Source organism: Nothobranchius furzeri, chromosome 16 (assembly GCF_043380555.1).
Source record: "Nothobranchius furzeri strain GRZ-AD chromosome 16, NfurGRZ-RIMD1, whole genome shotgun sequence".
Classification (NCBI taxonomy): Eukaryota; Metazoa; Chordata; class Actinopteri; order Cyprinodontiformes; family Nothobranchiidae; genus Nothobranchius; species Nothobranchius furzeri.
Genome location: NC_091756.1, coordinates 20,755,170 through 20,773,265, shown reverse-complemented (window position 1 = coordinate 20,773,265; position 18,096 = coordinate 20,755,170). Strand labels below are relative to the sequence as shown.

The 18,096-nt window shown below is 41.4% G+C and overlaps 1 protein-coding gene across 2 annotated transcripts in view; it reads left to right on the top strand.

Annotated features, from left to right (window-relative positions):
- The window catches only part of mprip (myosin phosphatase Rho interacting protein), a 109,045-nt gene that overhangs the window by 25,311 nt on the left and 65,638 nt on the right, over positions 1 to 18,096 (top strand). For both annotated transcript variants that reach the window (XM_070545475.1, XM_070545476.1), the window contains exons 2-3: positions 2,125 to 2,202; positions 2,431 to 2,496. In XM_070545475.1, the coding sequence (XP_070401576.1) occupies positions 2,125 to 2,202; positions 2,431 to 2,496 (144 nt within the window). The remainder of the gene's footprint in view (positions 1 to 2,124; positions 2,203 to 2,430; positions 2,497 to 18,096) is intronic.

Sequence of the window (18,096 nt, the reverse complement as noted above, 5' to 3'; positions counted from 1 at the left end):
AATGGCGTTGCGTATGTCACTACTACTTCTACTAACTACTACTACTACTTTTGCTAACTGCTACTACTACTACTTTTACTAACTACTACAACGTCTACTAACTACTACTATGTAGTGATCTGTAGTTTGTATATTTATACACTGTAATTAGATCTAGATATTATAATCAGAAGCAGTTGGTTTTATCATCAGGGAGTTTACTTAAACACTCTGTATTGACTGAGAGACAAGAAAAGAGAGAGTTGGGATAGTTTAAGAATCTTTAATTTTTATAATTATAAATTCTTACAATCTACCAGGACTAACTCCGTGATGGATGCATATGGATTTGGATGTTTCATGTTGGTGTGTGTGTGTGTGTGTGTGTGTGTGGTTCAGAATCTCTTGGCTGACGTAGGCGGATCTGGTTGTTATGACTACAAATCTCGAGGCTTCAGAAGCTGATGACATGAGCAGCCATTTTGCCGTGACTACGTACCGTATGGAGCCTTCCGTGTTAGATCAGGAAATGCCAGGTCCTCGGACCTTCAGATGTACTGGAGCTGGTAGAACAGCGGTCACAGCACGACAAAGCCCGTCTGCGGATCGACTCCCAGTAGTAGCGGCAGGCGTCAGCGAGTTCAGCTCTTATTGTGAAGGGACGTCGTCTTGTTGTTCAAACGACGGAAATCTCCAGCTTGACAGTTCTCAGCTTAAAGTAGGAAAGTGCAGCTGGCCAGCCTGCACCTTTCTTAGCGATGACAAGGTGGAACTCCTTAGGAACTCAGATTGAACAGAACTGAGGTTAAAATGGAACTGGGTATAAAATGGCGTTGCCTTGTTTTATATCCCCTAGTCGTTTATAAATGTTAGTAAACCGGATTGGACAACTTCATTAAACAACCCAGATTCTGCCCTACGACAGACGAAAGTTCTGATTGGCTGAGAACAATGTGTCATGCGTTTCCATGTTAATGTAGATCAGTCTGTCTGGTGCAGTCCTGTTTATTCATTAAACACATAACTCATGACATCTTTATTTCACAGATCATTCACCTGATTATTATTGATCAACATATGTTTCGATTAGCTTTATAAAAAGTACTTTGATTAATTAAAAGCGTTCTTCTTCTCTTCTTCTGTCTCTTCTCCTGGAATGTAAACATTCAGACACCCGCACCCGACCTTGGCGATTCCTACACGTTGTTACTGTGTAAAGGGGCAGCTGTTAAGGGCAGACACTTATAATATTCATAACGCTACAACTACTTTTACTAACCACTACTAACTACTACTACTTTTACTAACTACTTCTACAACTAACTACTTCTACTTTTACTAACTACTACTAATTCTACTAACTACTACTACTACTTTTACTAACTACTACTACTTCTATTACTAACTACTACTACTTTACTAACTACTACTACTTTACTAACTACTACTACTACTAACTACTACTACTTTTACTTACTACTACTTTTACTAACTACTACTACTTTTACTAACTACTAATACTACTACTACTTTTACTAACTACTACTTCTAACTACTACAAATACTTCAACTAACTACTACTACTAACCACTACAACTACTTCAACGATGATGATCTCTGTAGCAAATAGTAGTAGTCAGTAATATAATTAGACAGCTAGAAGGACCAGTAATGATGCTGGTTCTGTTTAGAAATGTACTTTAACAATGCAATGTTAATATTGTTAACCTTGACATATTTTTTAACAAAAATCACCATTTCCCCCCATTGCTACCAATACTGACCTAAGGGAGTTGGTTTCTTCTGCAGCTGCTTGTGTATTTACCTACTTGGTCATCAGTCAATGATGCATAATTGATTTAATTAACTGATGTAAAACGTGGCAAATATCAGCAGACAGAGTAGTCTGACTTTTTCTTGGTCCACATATTTGTTGTTGGAGCATGCCACCAGCCCCATTCTCAGATCTGTTCTGTAGCGTGTTATTACATAGACATGATTACACCGTGAGCTTCACAAACATCCAAGAACATCTGCATCCCAAAAGGTTTCTCCTAGTTAGACTCAGCCAGCCCACGAGGCTGGTGTTCTCCCCCGGTTTGAATGATTGTCTAAAAGGCTGTTTTCATTCCTCTTCGTTAACAGGCCAAGCCTATCTATGCCGGATGGCTGTGCTTGGCCCCTGAGGGAACTGACTTTGACAATCCAATGCAAAGATCTCGGGTAAGTCTAAGGTGTGTGCGTGTGTGTGTGTGTTCAATCAGCTGCTCTCACAAACATGTTTGTATGTTTCTATAGGAAAGAAATTACTAGTTTTTCTGAAGTCTGAACATTTGGGGCTGAACGCTGCAGCACATTGACTTTTGCTTCATTTAGAAAGAGCAGTGTTTCTGTTTTTGACAGTTCCCATGAAATGCGGCTGCTCTGACATGCATCTGTTTCTGTTTCCAGAAATGGCAGCGGAGATTCTTTGTGCTGTACGAACATGGCTGCCTGCGCTTTGCCCTGGATGAGTCGGTGAGTTTTTCACGGTTTCAACTCTGAGTCTGTTGTTTGTTTTTGTCTGCGTCTCTTCACTGTGTGCAGGTTTCATTTCCTACATCAGACCCTAAACTACCTGAAATAAGTTATTGAAAGCCTCTAATTTTAAACCCTTCTATTAGGAGGTAATTCTGTGAATTTGACTTGTGAAAGCCTGCTGGTGGGTCCGTTGCGAGTCGGAGTATGTTGGAGCTTTTGTAATTCTTTTTGCTTCACAAAGTCTCAGCAAACACCATCATAGCTTTTGCTCTGCTAGCGCATTAGTCGTAGGAGTGTTATGACTAGGGATGTCCTGATCAGGTTTTTTTGCCCTCGAGTCCGAGTCATTTGATTTTGAGAATCTGCCGATACCGAGTCCCGATCCGATACTTTCGATACATTAAAAAAAAAAAGAAAGGGAAGAAACGGTTCCAGAATGCTCCTTATTTTTTATTTAATTACCTTTTTATTTTAATTTTTAATAACAGATCACTTCTGTGAGGTAGCTTGAACAATCAAGTAATTAATAACATAAATTCTTCACTTTTGGACTTTATTGCAAATATAAAAAGTCTAATTGGGACATCCCTAGTTATGACCCAGTCCTTTTAGATGTTACCCTAAATAAACCACCTTTCCATAGCAAGACCAATCATGACATTGTGAGAGTTGGATTACTACCAGTCAACTAGTGTCTGAACCAAACTGAAGTTCTAACCAGCAGAACGACAAGTTTCATTTCTGTAATCAAATTAAAAGTTTGCTCTAAAACCAGGGACCACCAGGGACTGGTGCAGGCAGCATTTGCACCAGCCAGTAGGGTGAGCTGCTGTGTGAATGATGGCTTTAGGAAAACCAATTACCAAGTCTAAACAAAGGTTTTGGGAGCATAAACGCTAGTCTGGACCAACAGACACTGGTCTTTTTGTCGGGTGTTCAGGTTTACTCTGGTTCTTCAGGAAGTAAGAACAGCAGACGAAGAGATGCTCCTATCGTCCTTAGAGTCAATATGCTTGGACAGTGTTTTAATCGAAGGTTGGACAGTTCAGGTCTCTGCAACATCACGCACCTATAAGTGAGAGGAATTATTCACTTGAATACAACAAATAAGCATTGTAATTGGCCAGCATTATTTCAGTTAAAAGTGACAAATTCAATGGTTTATCGGGTAAGAGTGATTCTAATAAATAAAAATCGATCATTTCATACAGAATAAAAATGTGTGTGGGAGAAATAGGGCGTGATTAAAGTGCTTTACCACAGTAGCTTTTTTAATTATTCCGATTCTTTAAAAAATTCTAAATAAATCTGAATTTTGGTGATGATTTGTATAACTAGACTGGCCCACATCAGCGTAAACGAACCATGGAGTCGTAATAATTCTTCAACGTTACTCTGAGTCCATTATACTTAGTATCTTGCTCTACGGGTTTGTGGATTGTGCACGCCGCTGGCAGCAGATGGACTGATTGGGTTATGTTTGGTGGCACGGTGAAGCTGGCATCCCACACAGCTTTAATTTGAGCTCCGAGTCTTATTTCCTTTAATGCCGGAAGTTTTAGGCCAGTTTGTCCCTTAGCTGCAAGTGTTGGAAAGTATGAAGTGTTGCCCCGGCCCAGAGGCAAGGCACTCGTGTTGTAATCGCTGGTTTGAGCATTCGAGTCCCAACTTTTATATTAGCTCATTGGCTTAGTGGTATGAGTGTCCGCTCTGAGTCTGGGATTTGTGGGTCATACCAAAGACTGTAAAAATGGGACCCAATGCTACGGATTTCCCCAGTCCGATATTGTTATCGGATATCAGTCTAAAAACACTATTGAATTATATCAGACTGCATCAGAAATCTCCGATATTAGCAGTGTGTTCCGCTTTAAATTCCATTCCAGCAATTCTATCCAGCAGCGTTCAGATCCAGCATGATCAGAACGTGATCAGAACTGTGTGTGCTAGCAAAGTAGCAACGAACAATGTCGGCCATGTGGCTGTATTTTATTTTTATTCCGAAAAAGATCGTTTGGCTCTGTGCAACACTTGTCATGCCCAAGTTTCCGTGTGGTGGAACAGAACCAGGGAAGATGAATACGTCCATCCTCGTCGTGCATTTGAAGCAGGATCACAAAACACTGCATGAGGATTTTCACAATGTGTGAAATTGAAACTTTAGACACTCAACTTGTATCAGTTGGTCAGTGAACAATATTGTGTTTTTTTTTCCTTATGTCCCTAACCTCAGCTGTTCACATTTATGCAACCAAAGTTTAAAAAAAATTGGTCAGTTTTTTATACTTACAGTTGCTGGCTTTTGTTTTCTTTTGAGTAATATCATTTGATTAAGCCTTTTATAAATTCCACACAATGAAATATGTAAAAGTATGTATGATTTGTGCTGACGTCTTATCGGATAGAAATCAGTATTGGCCAATACTGAAGGCTGCAATATTGGTATCGTATCAGAAGTGAAAAAAGTCGCTGGAGTTTTTGACAATTAAAATTGCGCCCACATTTTCTAAGTTAGACACATCTGTTCAACGGTAGTTTCTGCTTCAGCCATCCCCCCCCTCCCCCTGCGCAGCGGCCGCAAACTCACTGATGCGCCTGCAGCCTCTCGGAGTTCCTGCTGCTCTAAACATTAAAATAATTATTTCATTTTCTGTTCCTCACTTCTGATTACCTTCAATGGTGTCTGTTTGTTGCAACCAGCAGGTACAAAAACTAACTTGTTTTTATTTGACTATTTTTCTGTCCTGTCTGTTTATTATCTTCCTGCATCTCCTCTCAATCCTAAAGAAAAACTGCTACCTGGCTTCATATATATTCACCTCATGAGTTACCTTTGAACTGCAGTTCTAAAAGATCTACCGACCACAAAAACAGTGGAGTGCGCGCTGCTCGCCGGCCACACCAGTGAGGTGCGTCACCAGAGGACAAAACAGGTGATGCGCCCCACTCCACAGCAGTGAAATGCATCAGGCACAAATCAGGCATCAGGACTGCATCTTGTCGGTCATTATCACGTGACAGTGACTAGTCGATGACAGGCATAAAAAGTCACTACAGAGCAGTGAAGTTAACTAGTCGACTAGTTCATACAACCCCTACACCACACACCCGTGTGTGCGACAACTAATGGGACTTTAACCCTTTCATGCATAATGGTCACTAAAGTGGACAGCTACTCAAATTTGTAGTTTTTATTTTTTGCTATTAAGCACAGCTGTTGAAGACTCTATTGCATTTGAGGGCCCCCACTCAAGATTTACCATATTTTCCGGACTATAAGTCGTATTTTTTTTTCATAGTCTGGCCGGTCCTGCGACTTATACAGTGGGGCAAAAAAGTATTTAGTCAGCCACCGATTGTGCAAGTTCTCCCACTTAAAAATGATGACAGAGGTCAGTAATTTACATCATAGGTACACTTCAACTGTGAGAGACAGAATGTGAAAAAAAATCCATGAATTCACATGGCAGGATTTTTAAAGAATTTATTTGTAAATAAGGGTGGAAAATAAGTATTTGGTCAATAACAAAAATTCAACTCAATACTTTGTAACATAACCTTTGTTGGCAATAACAGAGGTCAAACGATTACTATAGGTCTTTACCAGGTTTGCACACACAGTAGCTGGTATTTTGGCCCATTCCTCCATGCAGATCTTCTCGAGAGTAGTGATGTTTTGGGGCTGTCACCGAGCAACACAGACTTTCAACTCCCTCTACAGATTTCCTATGGGGTTGAGGTCTGGAGACTGGCTAGGCCACTCCAGGACTTTCAAATGCTTCTTACGGAGCCACTCCTTTGTTGCCTGGGTGGTGTATTTGGGATCATTGTGCTGTTGGAAGACCTAGCCACGTTTCATCTTCAAAGCTCTCACTGATGGAAGGAGGTTTTGGCTCAGAATCTCACGATACATGGCCCCATTCATTCTGTCCTTAACACGGATCAGTCATCCTGTCCTCTTAGCAGAAAAAAAGCCCCAAAGCATGATGTTCCCACCCCCATGCTTCACAGTAGGTATGGTATTCTTGGGATGCAACTCAGTATTCTTCTTCCTCCAAACACGAGAAGTTGAGTTTATACCAAAAAGTTCTACTTTGGTTTCATCTGACCACATGACATTCTCTCAATCCTCTGCTGTATCATCCATGTGCTCTCTGGCAAACTTCAGACGGGCCTGGACATGCACTGGCTTCAGCAGCGGAACACGTCTGGCACTGCAGGATTTGATTCCCTGCCGTTGTAATGTGTTACTGATGGTGACCTTTGTTACTGTGGTCCCAGCTCTCTGCAGGTCATTCACCAGGTCCCCCCGTGTGGTTCTGGGATTCTTGCTCACCGTTCTCATGATCATTTTGACCCCATGGGATGAGATTTTGCGTGGAGCCCCAGATCGAGGGAGATTATCAGTGGTCTTGTATGTCTTCCATTTTCTGATAATTGCTCCCACAGTTGATTTTTTTCACACCAAGCTGCTTGCCTATTGTAGATTCACTCTTCCCAGTCTGGTGCAGGTCTACAATTCTTTTCCTGGTGTCCTTCGAAAGCTCTTTGGTCTTGGCCATAGTGGAGTTTGGAGTCTGACTGTTTGAGGCTGTGGACAGGTGTCTTTTATACAGATAATGAGTTCAAACAGGTGCCATTAATACAGGTAACGAGTGGAGGACAGAAAAGCTTCTTAAAGAAGACATTACAGGTCTGTGAGAGCCAGCGATTTTCCTTGTTTGAAGTGACCAAATACTTATTTTCCACCCTGATTTACAAATAAATTCTTTAAAAATCCTGCCATGTGAATTCATGGATTTTTTTTTCACATTCTGTCTCTCACAGTTGAAGTGTACCTATGATGCAAATTACTGACCTCTGTCATCATTTTAAGTGGGAGAACTTGCACAATCGGTGGCTGACTAAATACTTGTTTGCCCCACTGTACTCTAGAGCGACTTATATACCAAATTATGTAGGCTATACCGCGCTGCTGCTGCGGGCCGGCTCCTGACCAGGAATGAGCTCCCCTGTCCCGCTGGGAGGGCTTCAAACACCGCCATCCTCTGCTGGAGACCGTGGCGCGCTGCTGCGCCCGCATTGTTTATTCTGTTATTGTTACCGGTGCTTGTCTTGCAATGTGAAACGCTTGGTCTCAGATTTTGTAAGAAAAATAATAAAATTTCGCCCCAAAATGCGACTTATAGTCCAGTGCGACTTATATGTTTTTTTCTTTTTCATTATACATTTTATGCTGGTGTGATTTATACTCAGGAAAATATGGTACTCAGATTTAATTGCCAGTCTGGTTGCCACCTCCGAAAGTTGTCTCTCACTATTCAAGGCTGATAAATGATGAACAGCAAAATCATATCTAATTATTCAGCTGTTACTTTTTGAGTTTTACAACATTGTACTCATTTATTTCAACTGAAAACACATCAGGAACGTTGCAGTGTGGCTCGTCAAAGTAAGAGCCTCAGCTAAAACACACACACACTCTGCATGGCCTAAACTACACTCAAAAATAGGATCTGCATTGATATACTGCTAATGTTTTCAATCCACACTTAGTCATTTATTTTTAACTAATAATTTTGTCAGAGGCTTTGTTTTAAAACAGGTTTTCTGATTAAGTAAAGCCTAAAACATCAGAAGTTACCATTTTAGGACTGCAGGCATTGATTGATGTCAGCAGGAGGCAGGGTTAGATCTTTGTGGTGATTAAAACATAAACAAGTATAAAACATGACCTTTAGGATCTACATAACCGCTCTAATAAGGATAACATTTTTAGGACAGGATTTCTTTGGAATAAGAAATGTTTTGACCCCAGTGAGCCAAAGAGAGACGAGATTGAGCCACGGAGAGGAAAAGGCTGTGAAGTCAGCTTGTGTGTTGTGGTGCTAGTGTGTCACCAGGGGAATGTGACACGGGTGACCAAACCCACACCGGCCGATCTGACTGGAGATTAGGCTGCTTGTGTCCAAACAATGTGGGCCACACACCACCGAGCAGCCAGCCTCACTCTGAGATGTGCCATATGAAACCCACATCAAATCCTTCATTTCTCCCTCCTGTTTGTCTATTATGGATATTAACAATGAAATGGTGTCTGTAGGGTACTTGACAGTTATAAACAAGTCAAAGCAAGTTTGATGAAACACAAGAGTAAGTGTACATCTGTGATCAGGAGGTGCATGTCGGTGAACTGTGATGTTTTTTAGAGCTCTCCATCAGCTGATACTGGTGAGAAACAGCAGCGGAACGTATGCAACCCCTCCTCTTCCCCCTGACCGCCGAATCTGCCAGGCTTAACTCATTTTCTGGGGGAAACCCTGGATGTGCTACTACTAGTTTACCCGTTTAATTATAGATTCACTAGGATAAATACAATAAAGTTCATCTCTCACCAAATAGAATATTTAACTAAGAAATCACAATGTAACCATAGAAACACTATTTGGTGTGTGCGTGTGTGTGTGTGTGTCCTCTGTCTTCTCGATCCCCAGTGAGTCGTGGAGGATGGCTGCTTATACTGGGCCAGGATCCTCTGGAGGTTTCTTCCTGTTAAAAGGGAGTTTTGCTCTCCACTGTCGCTACATGCTTGCTTAGTATGAGGATTGCTGTAAAGACTCTGACACTAGTCAGTGACTTGATGCAACCTGCTGGGTTCCTTATATAGGAAACTTTTTACTGATTGGCTTAATGACCTGACCTGTATTGGCATGTTTATAATGTGAAGGGCCTTGAGACGAATCTTGTCGTGACTTGGTGCTTTATAAATGAACTTGAATTGAATTGAATCTCAAGCAACTGCATTGGTATCAGTTCCTGGTATCGGTATCGGTGCATCCCTACTCACTGTAGTCGGAACCAGGAGAGGTGGAGTTGTGATGTGAGGAGCTTCACTGATCAGGATCAGGATCACACCCGTCAAGTCTCCCAATTTGGGCTGGAAACTGTTTTAAAAACTATAAACTCTTTTACTCCTTGTTCCCACCAAATTCCCGAATTATTATTCACCGAAAATGTTCCGATATTAAGTTCATTCACCGAGAACCCCCCTCTTTCATGGAGACCCCCATCCCTTCACAGAGACTGAGACGGGAAAGACGTTTTGCTCCAGCAGCACCTCCCGCTCTCGTGCTTTCCTGTATCTGGAGATTCTCCCGGAGGAGCTGGCCCAAGTGGCTGGGGAGAGGGAAGTCTGGGCCTCTCGACTTAGGCTGCTGCCCCCGCGACCCGACTTTGGATAAGCTGAAGAAAATGGCTGGATCGGATTTAAAAAACTGGATCTGTGCTATTCAGACCGCCATAAAAAAATCTGAAATGGGTCGCATGTGAGGAAAAACATCTGATTTGATGCGCGTTTGCCTGCAGTGTGAACGCAGCCTTAGACTTTGTGTTGGGCCAAGAGCTTGAAGTTACGTGTGGTGAATCTCTCTGTGCTGCTAGCAATGACAATGAGAGGAAGCTTGGGAGAGTGAGGGTGCGTGTTTCCACTGTCGTAATGTGTTTCCAGTGACACCCAGGCTGGGGAGCAGTTGTGTTTTCCTCCCATTGTAACAGCGATTCCAAAACTGTCTGCATCATTGTCCTTTGGTCTTTTCATCTGCTCCACGTGACAGGAATAGTGGGTCAGGAAAATGGCCGATTTGTGCTCCACACCCTGAGGAAAGGGGCTGTTCCACCAAAAAAAGAGTTCTGGGTCTAACTCCTGTTCTGGCTTTTGTTCTGCTCACAGATATGATTTCAGAGACTTAAACACCCAAGACTGATGACCGAGCAAATAAGAGAAACGATATTATCGATGATGCCTCTAATTGGTTGATTGTGCAGCTCTACGTTTTTCCAAGGTGTTTTCACCTGTAACGGGTTGCTGTCCCTTTTTGAGTGATGTCAAGTTTATTCATCACAGAAAGAAAAATCATTAAGTGCTTCACGAAGAACAACAAAACAAACCACAAAGTCATACGTCATAGAATGATCGTAAAACAAAACAACAAAGCATCATGAAATAAACATGAATGATCACTACACAGATGAAAAAACACTAAGGATTTATGTGAAAGCAGGTTGTGAAAGGGCTCATATCGCCACCCATCGCTGCAAAGTGGAACGCACTTCATTTGAGAGTTTGGTTTTCTAATAGACATGTAAACTAAGATAAAGGCTGCCAGTTTGTTGCTGGAGATCGACCTAGATCGAATTAGCATGTAGACGCACTGACTGTGGTTCCAAGCTAAAATCAGAAGCTTGACCATCACCAAGCGCTTCCCTCTCAGACCTAAACTTAAGCGCGTGACTTAAACAAGACGTCGCAATCAGAAGAGGCGGAGCCAATTCTCCCAAAATAATATTTTGATTTTTACAAATCTCAGAAAAAAAAGCTGCTTGCTAAATTTGTTATGAAAGCTAAACCCAATTCTTCAGCTAACAGAGCTGTACATTTGGTTATTTTGTGTTTTTTTCCCCTTTCATAGCGTGACTACAGCAATATTAATAATGGCTGAGGCTGTTTGTGGGTGAGTGAGGGACTCTCCTGCAACTAGGGTTGTCACGGTAACCGGTATAGCGGTAAACCCCGGTAAAAAAGTTGACAATAAAAATAACCGTCCAGTTTTTAAAAAAACGAAATTATCTCGGTGGGTTTACCGTGGCCGCGGTTTTGGCGCGGTGACCCTTACCAGCCACCGTCGCTTCAGCTGGCTGAAGTTCCCGCGGTGCGCACACGCACTTTTTAGTTTGCAACGGCACCAAAACTTTGAAGCTGAAATAATGGCGGAAGGAGGAGACGGCAGCGCCCAGGACATCCATCAGCCCTCAAAGAAGACTAAATCGGAAGTATGGGCATATTTTGGATTTCTGAAAAATGCTGAGGGACAGTTAATAGAAGACGGCTATCCCGTTTGCAGAACGTGCAGGAAACAAGTGTCTGCAAAAGGCAGCAACACTTCGAATCTAATGGCACATCTGCGTGACCATCACCCACGTCTCTACAGCCAGTGCAAGGTAAGTTAACATTAGCATTTTAGCTTAAATGCATGACGTGAGGACTTTTGGCTGAGGGAGAATGCAACGAGTCACTACATACTGCAGCCGCAGCGTCCTCTGCCAGCATTTAAACTAGGGCTGCAACAACGAATCGATAAATTCGATGAAAATCGATTACTAAAAGCGTTGGCAACGAATTGCGTCATCGATTCGTTGTGTCGCACAACTCTTCCAAAAGCGCCCCCCGTTCCCGCCCGCCGTTGCGCGCAGACCAGAGCAAGTCAGATCAGCGCGAGGGAGAGCCGCAGATCAGCGCGAGGGAGAGCCGGCAGATCAGCGCGAGGGAGAGCCGCAGATCAGCGCGAGGGAGAGCCGGCAGATCAGCGCGAGGGAGAGCCGCAGATCAGCGCGAGGGAGAGCCGCAGATCAGCGCGAGGGAGAGCCGCAGGTCAGCGCGAGGGAGAGCCGGCAGATCAGCGCAAGGGAGAGCCGCAGATCAGCGTGAGGGAGAGCCGGTAACGGCAGATCAGCGCGAGGGAGAGCCTGCAGACTTGCGCTGCTGCGAACCGGTTCCGCATTGTTGCACAGCGATCCAGGCAGCTGCTTCCAGCGCACGGTCCATTCTCAAAGTGGCGCAACCAAAAAACTATAATTAGCACACGATCGTTCATGTCCGCACATGTTCTCTATTTTCTGTCTTATTTGTGCCTGAAGCTCGCTACTGCGGAGCTCACCTGTGCTGTGGTGATTTCACCTCACGCAGCATCGAAAACGCGCTCTGCGCTTTTCGGTCAGGAGATCCCTTTGATCTGCTCAAAAGTAACTGATGAGGTGAAAAGGTAAGAATCCAGGCAACAGATTTTCTGGAGAGTTTAGAGGAGATGCAGGAAGATGAGAGACAGACAGGACAGGAAAATAGTTCAATAAAAACAAGAAAACAAAACAAAGTGTTGAAAAGTAAAATGTAGGTAGATTTATCTCCACTACACGTTTTTACCAGTAAAAAACAATAAGTTATACACATGTCATATTTATACATCTGATACAATTCAGATCACCTTCAAAACTCAGTCACACACCCAGGGCCGTTTCAAGACATTTTGGGGGCCAAGGCAAAATACCCCCCCCCCCCCCCCCCCCAATAACTGGGCTCCCCAGACGCCTCTGTGTAATTCATGCCCTCTCCAGTAGTGTTAGTTATATGGTGTTTATAAAAGCCCCCTCAGACATTACTGACATGTTCTAATATTATCAGATGAAAAACTAAATTATCAGACATGCTGTCTCATCTGCTTCTTTTTTAAACTTGCAAAAAGTAACAAAACCATTTGAAAGCCACTATTTGTGGATTCTCTGAAAGTTTCCATGGAGTGTGTGACAACTTATTTTTTCATTGATCCTATCGTCTAATCTCACAGCTGAAACAAGCATCCTTAATAATCTGTGCACAGGAAGCTTACCGATGCTGTAGTAAAACAAAAGGTATAATAATTTATTATTAATAAAACCTTGTTGCAGCACTAAAGCAGAAAAATTAGATTTTGCATTAAATATGCAAAATATTTACATATGAATTGTTTTAGAGCCCTTTAATTGGCAGAATCTGATATTAATTTAGTTCTTACAAAAAATGGGTCCCAACATGGTTTGTGTGGCGTTGCCATAGTGTGACGTCATAGGCACAGATCCCCTGTCCTCTTGTTTGGAAATGGAAATATGGTCACCCTACATTAAACAAACTGTCCACCCGGGCTTTTGCACTGCACAGAGACGCTTCGCTGCCTACGACTGAACGTCAGTTGAGAGTCAGTCTCATGCAGACTGACCAATGAAGAGAGGGCCTCAAGTTAAGACCCTCTCCTCATTGGTCAGTCCACACGAGGTGGGTCACAGGTTACTCTGGGCGGGTTACGTGTTGTCAGGCATTCAAGTATTGAGTATATTTACTGCATATTACAGTAAAATATTCTGTATGTGACCACATTATGGTGATCCTTGGGTCGTGATGATGGAGCCCTTGAATATTGTTGCCCAGGGTACAACAAAGTGTTAATCTGGCCCTGGCTCCGCCGTCACATTCCCGCAGAAACTGGTTGATCACACCGGGGCCAAACTACTAGCATGTGGTTTTACAACCACAATGTCCTCAGAAGCAAAAACGCTTTTAAAAGGGAGGGAGGAGTCCTAACTGTTGCTGCAGGCGTGTTGTGTGAGAGTGCAGTTATATACTGGTTAATATATTTTTGGGTTCAGTTGCTTTCATGTGGCCTAATGTGAGTCTATTTGGGATCATTGGAATGATCAGCAGCATTTCTTGATGTGACTTTATGGCAGTTGCCCAGGGCATCATCACAAGGAGGATGGCATTCATTTACTTTTGTTTTATTTGGTATTTTTTCAGTCATTTTTGGAAATAGTGATCAATTTTGATTAATTCACAGCCTATGTTTAATTACATTTAAAATAAATGTCAACAGATGAGATCAAACAAAACAGATGAGAATTGCCCTTAAGCTGTTTAACTTGGACCAAGCATTTTAGGTCACAGATAGATGTAGCTTAGGGTCTCTGTCTATACACCTTATAAGACAATTTAGGTGATGGCATGTTGTTTTTCTGCTATTGAACTGTTTTCTAATAATGTTGTGTTAAATAAAGTGAAGGAAGGAGAGAAATAACGTTTCCCTAGCAGTTTTTAAAAATTTCCCCATGTAATCCGATTAATCGATTAATCGTGTCGAGACCCCATCCGATTAATCGATTATCCAAATAATCGTTTGTTGCAGCCCTAATTTAAACCGTGTCACGGACACCCTGTTGCTGGATGAAGCATCTTATTTGTTGATGATGAAGAGAAACATACAATTAGTTCCTTGTCATTGATTTGTTTACTTATTCAATGCCATTTATACTTGAACATTTGGATTTGATTACATAGTGTAGTAGTTATTTTAGTAATTTGTTTAAAGTGGCTATTTATTTTAAATGCATGTTTTTTAAGGTTGACTTGTACAGTGCTCAAGTCAAGTGTGGACTGGAGTTTTAGATTTTCATTTTGATAATGAAGAAAACAAGTATATGAGAAAACAAGTGGTGTTTCTTTGATTTGTTTACATATTGTTTATGTTTTGAATGTTTGGATTTGTATCATTTAAACCTGCACTGACTTCTGTAACATGTTCCAGAAAAAGAAGCTATTTGTTCCTTTACTTGTGAAAAGTTGCACTTTTGCTAAGGCTTTGTGTTATTTTAGGTTTAATAAACACTGTTAAACATTTTCAGAACTATTTCAGTTTGTGTAGAACAGGACTATCAATGCTTTCTGAACATATGCAACACCGTTTAAAAAATACCGCGATAGTACCGAAAACCGTGATAATTTTGGTCACAATAACCGTGAGGTTAAATTTTCATACCGTGACAACCCTACCTGCAACTGAATGGGTTTTCCCGAAATAACACTGAGTGAACTTGAAAGAGTTACTTCTTTCCTAATAAAAACCATTTGAATCTTTCTGAAGGCACAAACCTTTACAGAGTTACAGTAATTCAAACAAGTATGTGAAAGGTGTCAGGGCAGTGTTTTTGTGATAAAAAAAAACAATCGGGTGGTCCAGATAAGTCACTTTCATGTCATTCATTTGTGTATTTATAAAGTACCTTCTTACTGCCGGTCAAAGCAGCCCAAAGCTCTAAACACAATAATGAAAAATAACAAGCATTAAAATAGAGAGTGATACATCCTAATAGTAAAAATTAAAAAATACTACACATAAGCTTATGTTGAGTACCTAGCAATGAAAACCTAAATAAAAGCTTAATAGAGACAAACACTACATTTATATAAAAACTTTAACCAAGCAAATATAAAAAAGAAAGGACCAGTCGACAGTCAGAGCAGAGGCCTAGTGGGCTGTTGTGAGTAGGGCAAGACCGATATACTTTTCTTGGGACCGATACCGATATAAAAAAACTTTTAACAAAGGCCGATAGCCGATATAATGGCCGATAAATCTCCCTCACAAAAAAAGAAATAAAAATGTTCTCAAGCTTAAACCCTTCATTCTCTGCCTTTTTGATGCAAACCTATTTCTCTATTACACACCAAAGAACTGTCTCCATAACTCACTCGGGTTTCAAAGTAATACAAATAAGATTTATTTAGCAGATCTCAAAAACAACAGAACACACAAACTCAGTCACAGCATAAATTTAACATTGAAGTTTTTTCTTGTAAACTGGTTTCCACAAATATATTTTAACTTAAAGGAATATTCCACCACTCGGTAAAACTGTGTCTTGTTAAGATTCCCCAGAGTTAGACAAGTCAGAAAAAGCATTTCATAACCAGCCCAATATGACCTGGCAGCAGTTGGTTTTCTTAGTTCAGCATAAAACAACGTAAGTGAATTCACATACATTGTAGTGTTTTTTATGTAGGTGAATGCAAGCCTTCCCTTCCACTGCTTTATGCTAAAACAACCGGTTACAACATGTTTTTTCTGACTTAGCTAAATCTGGGGAATCTAACAACACACACATGGTTAGGGACAGAAGATCCCTGTAAGAATATTCAAATCATAAAAATGCAGCAATAAATAAAACGTAATACTTGTGCTTTGTAACAAAGTAACACTCTGTGGACGTTAACTTGGTGAACTTATTTACCCTGGACAGGAAATAACTGCACATAAGAAACATAAATAAGAATCAATAAAAAAAAGTTCCAAAACAATAATTTGTGTTCAAAGTTCAAAGAAGCGGAGCCACACAACATGAGTTCATAAAGCTGGCACCATCTGCTGGATAGGTAGCGCAATATCGTCCGTCTTTTTGGCCGATAGTCGATACTGTTAATGACCCCAATATCGGCCGATAATTTCAGCCAGCCGAAATATCGGTCGGGACCTAGTTGTGAGTCTGTCATGCATTTTCTGTTTTGCTTTAAAAGCCCCAAGGGAAGTTGCACATCAAATTTCCAGTGGAAGGCTATTCCACATTTTAGGTGCAAAGATATTTTTACATGTCGATGGTGCAAATGTGGCAAAAGCTCGGTTTTTGCAGCAGTTAAGTTTAGTTTGTAGAACAACCAGTTAGGGTTGTCACGATACTAAAATTTCAAACTCGATTCGATATTTGGAAAAAAAAAACTCGGTACTCGATTTCGATACTATTTAAAAACACCCATTTATCGAACAAGTTTATTCAAAAAATAACATTCCTCAATTTATATTACAAAAATTAAATGTTAAGAATTAAGTGTATTAAGTGCTTAAACCTTTCAAGTATCAGCATTTTTTAAAACGTGCATACAAAAACTGGTGAAAGTCAACACTTTAAATCATGAATTGTCTCACTATATATACACTATTTGCAGAGTGATGTTTTGCTGCTTAAACTCTGTTTAAGGTGCATTTTTGTCATAAGATGTAATGCCATATGTTTTGTTCTGTACTTTTGAACAACTCTGTTGATCAATAAAGGGAGAAAATGAATTTCTCCACAGTAGGACAAAGGTACATCTACCGGTAATCTTAATAAAAACAGACTGGCGCACGGCAGTGACGTCATTAAAAGCGCCGGTTAGATTAGCCGCAGCTAGTCTGTTTACGCCTAGAAATCCCAGACCAGACCCGCTCCAAACGAACAGGGGAATCACGTTAATGATTCCTAACAAAACCTTTCGACATGAAGATGTTTTGGTGCAGATAATGTCTTATTTCGAGGCTGCACCATGGGTGTCCGTCCGCACCCGTTATATGGATATATACGCAGACGGTGATTCGCCGATGGATCTAAATACCCCGGGGGATCCAAGTAGCACCAAAGTTGTCAGCGTGAGTAAACAAACGTACTGCATGCTAGAAATGAAGTCCAGGTTGCAATAAACGGGAGTGTCCTTTAAGCACATAAGCGTGAATATACAACTACGTGTCGGACTTGGTATGCTAATTAAGTTGGGCTGTGAAGCGCCTCCCAAATTCGCAGTTTATGTTTTTGTTTATTTATTTGGCAGACAAAACTTGGATTGGAGACAACTCGCGTGGGAAATTGCAATGTAGCCATGTGGCGTCTTCTTCTGTTTGTCTGGGAGGCGGAGGCTGCTTTACGGCATCTGGCTGTCGTGCGTGTCGGTGTACTTGAAGAAGGCTGTGTATAATAGTCCATAATATCGATACCACAGGGATGGAATATCTAATTTAGATACCACTTTTAACATCGATTTATATCTGGGTATCGATTTTTTTGACAACACTACAACCAGTTGATGTTTGGCAGCGGTGCGAAGTGATCTTGAAGGGGCGTGTTTCTGCAGGAGTGACGATGGATAAGGTAGTGCAGTCTCTGCAAAGCCCTTTTCAGATAGACATTCTGGAACATTTGTGGACAATTTAATCCGGTTTTTAACCGGAACTGTGTTTTCAGACACACCACTTTAGTACCGGAACTTGTCCTTTCAGCTGCGTTCACACAGCAGGGAAAAGTTCCAGATGTCTGACGGCGGCGGGGTGGGGGGAGAGAGAATCGGACTCATGTTAAGAAGAAGAAGAAAATATCATTTCTATAGCGCCTCTCAAGATAAAAATCACGAGGCGCTTAAGCATAATTCTGCGCACA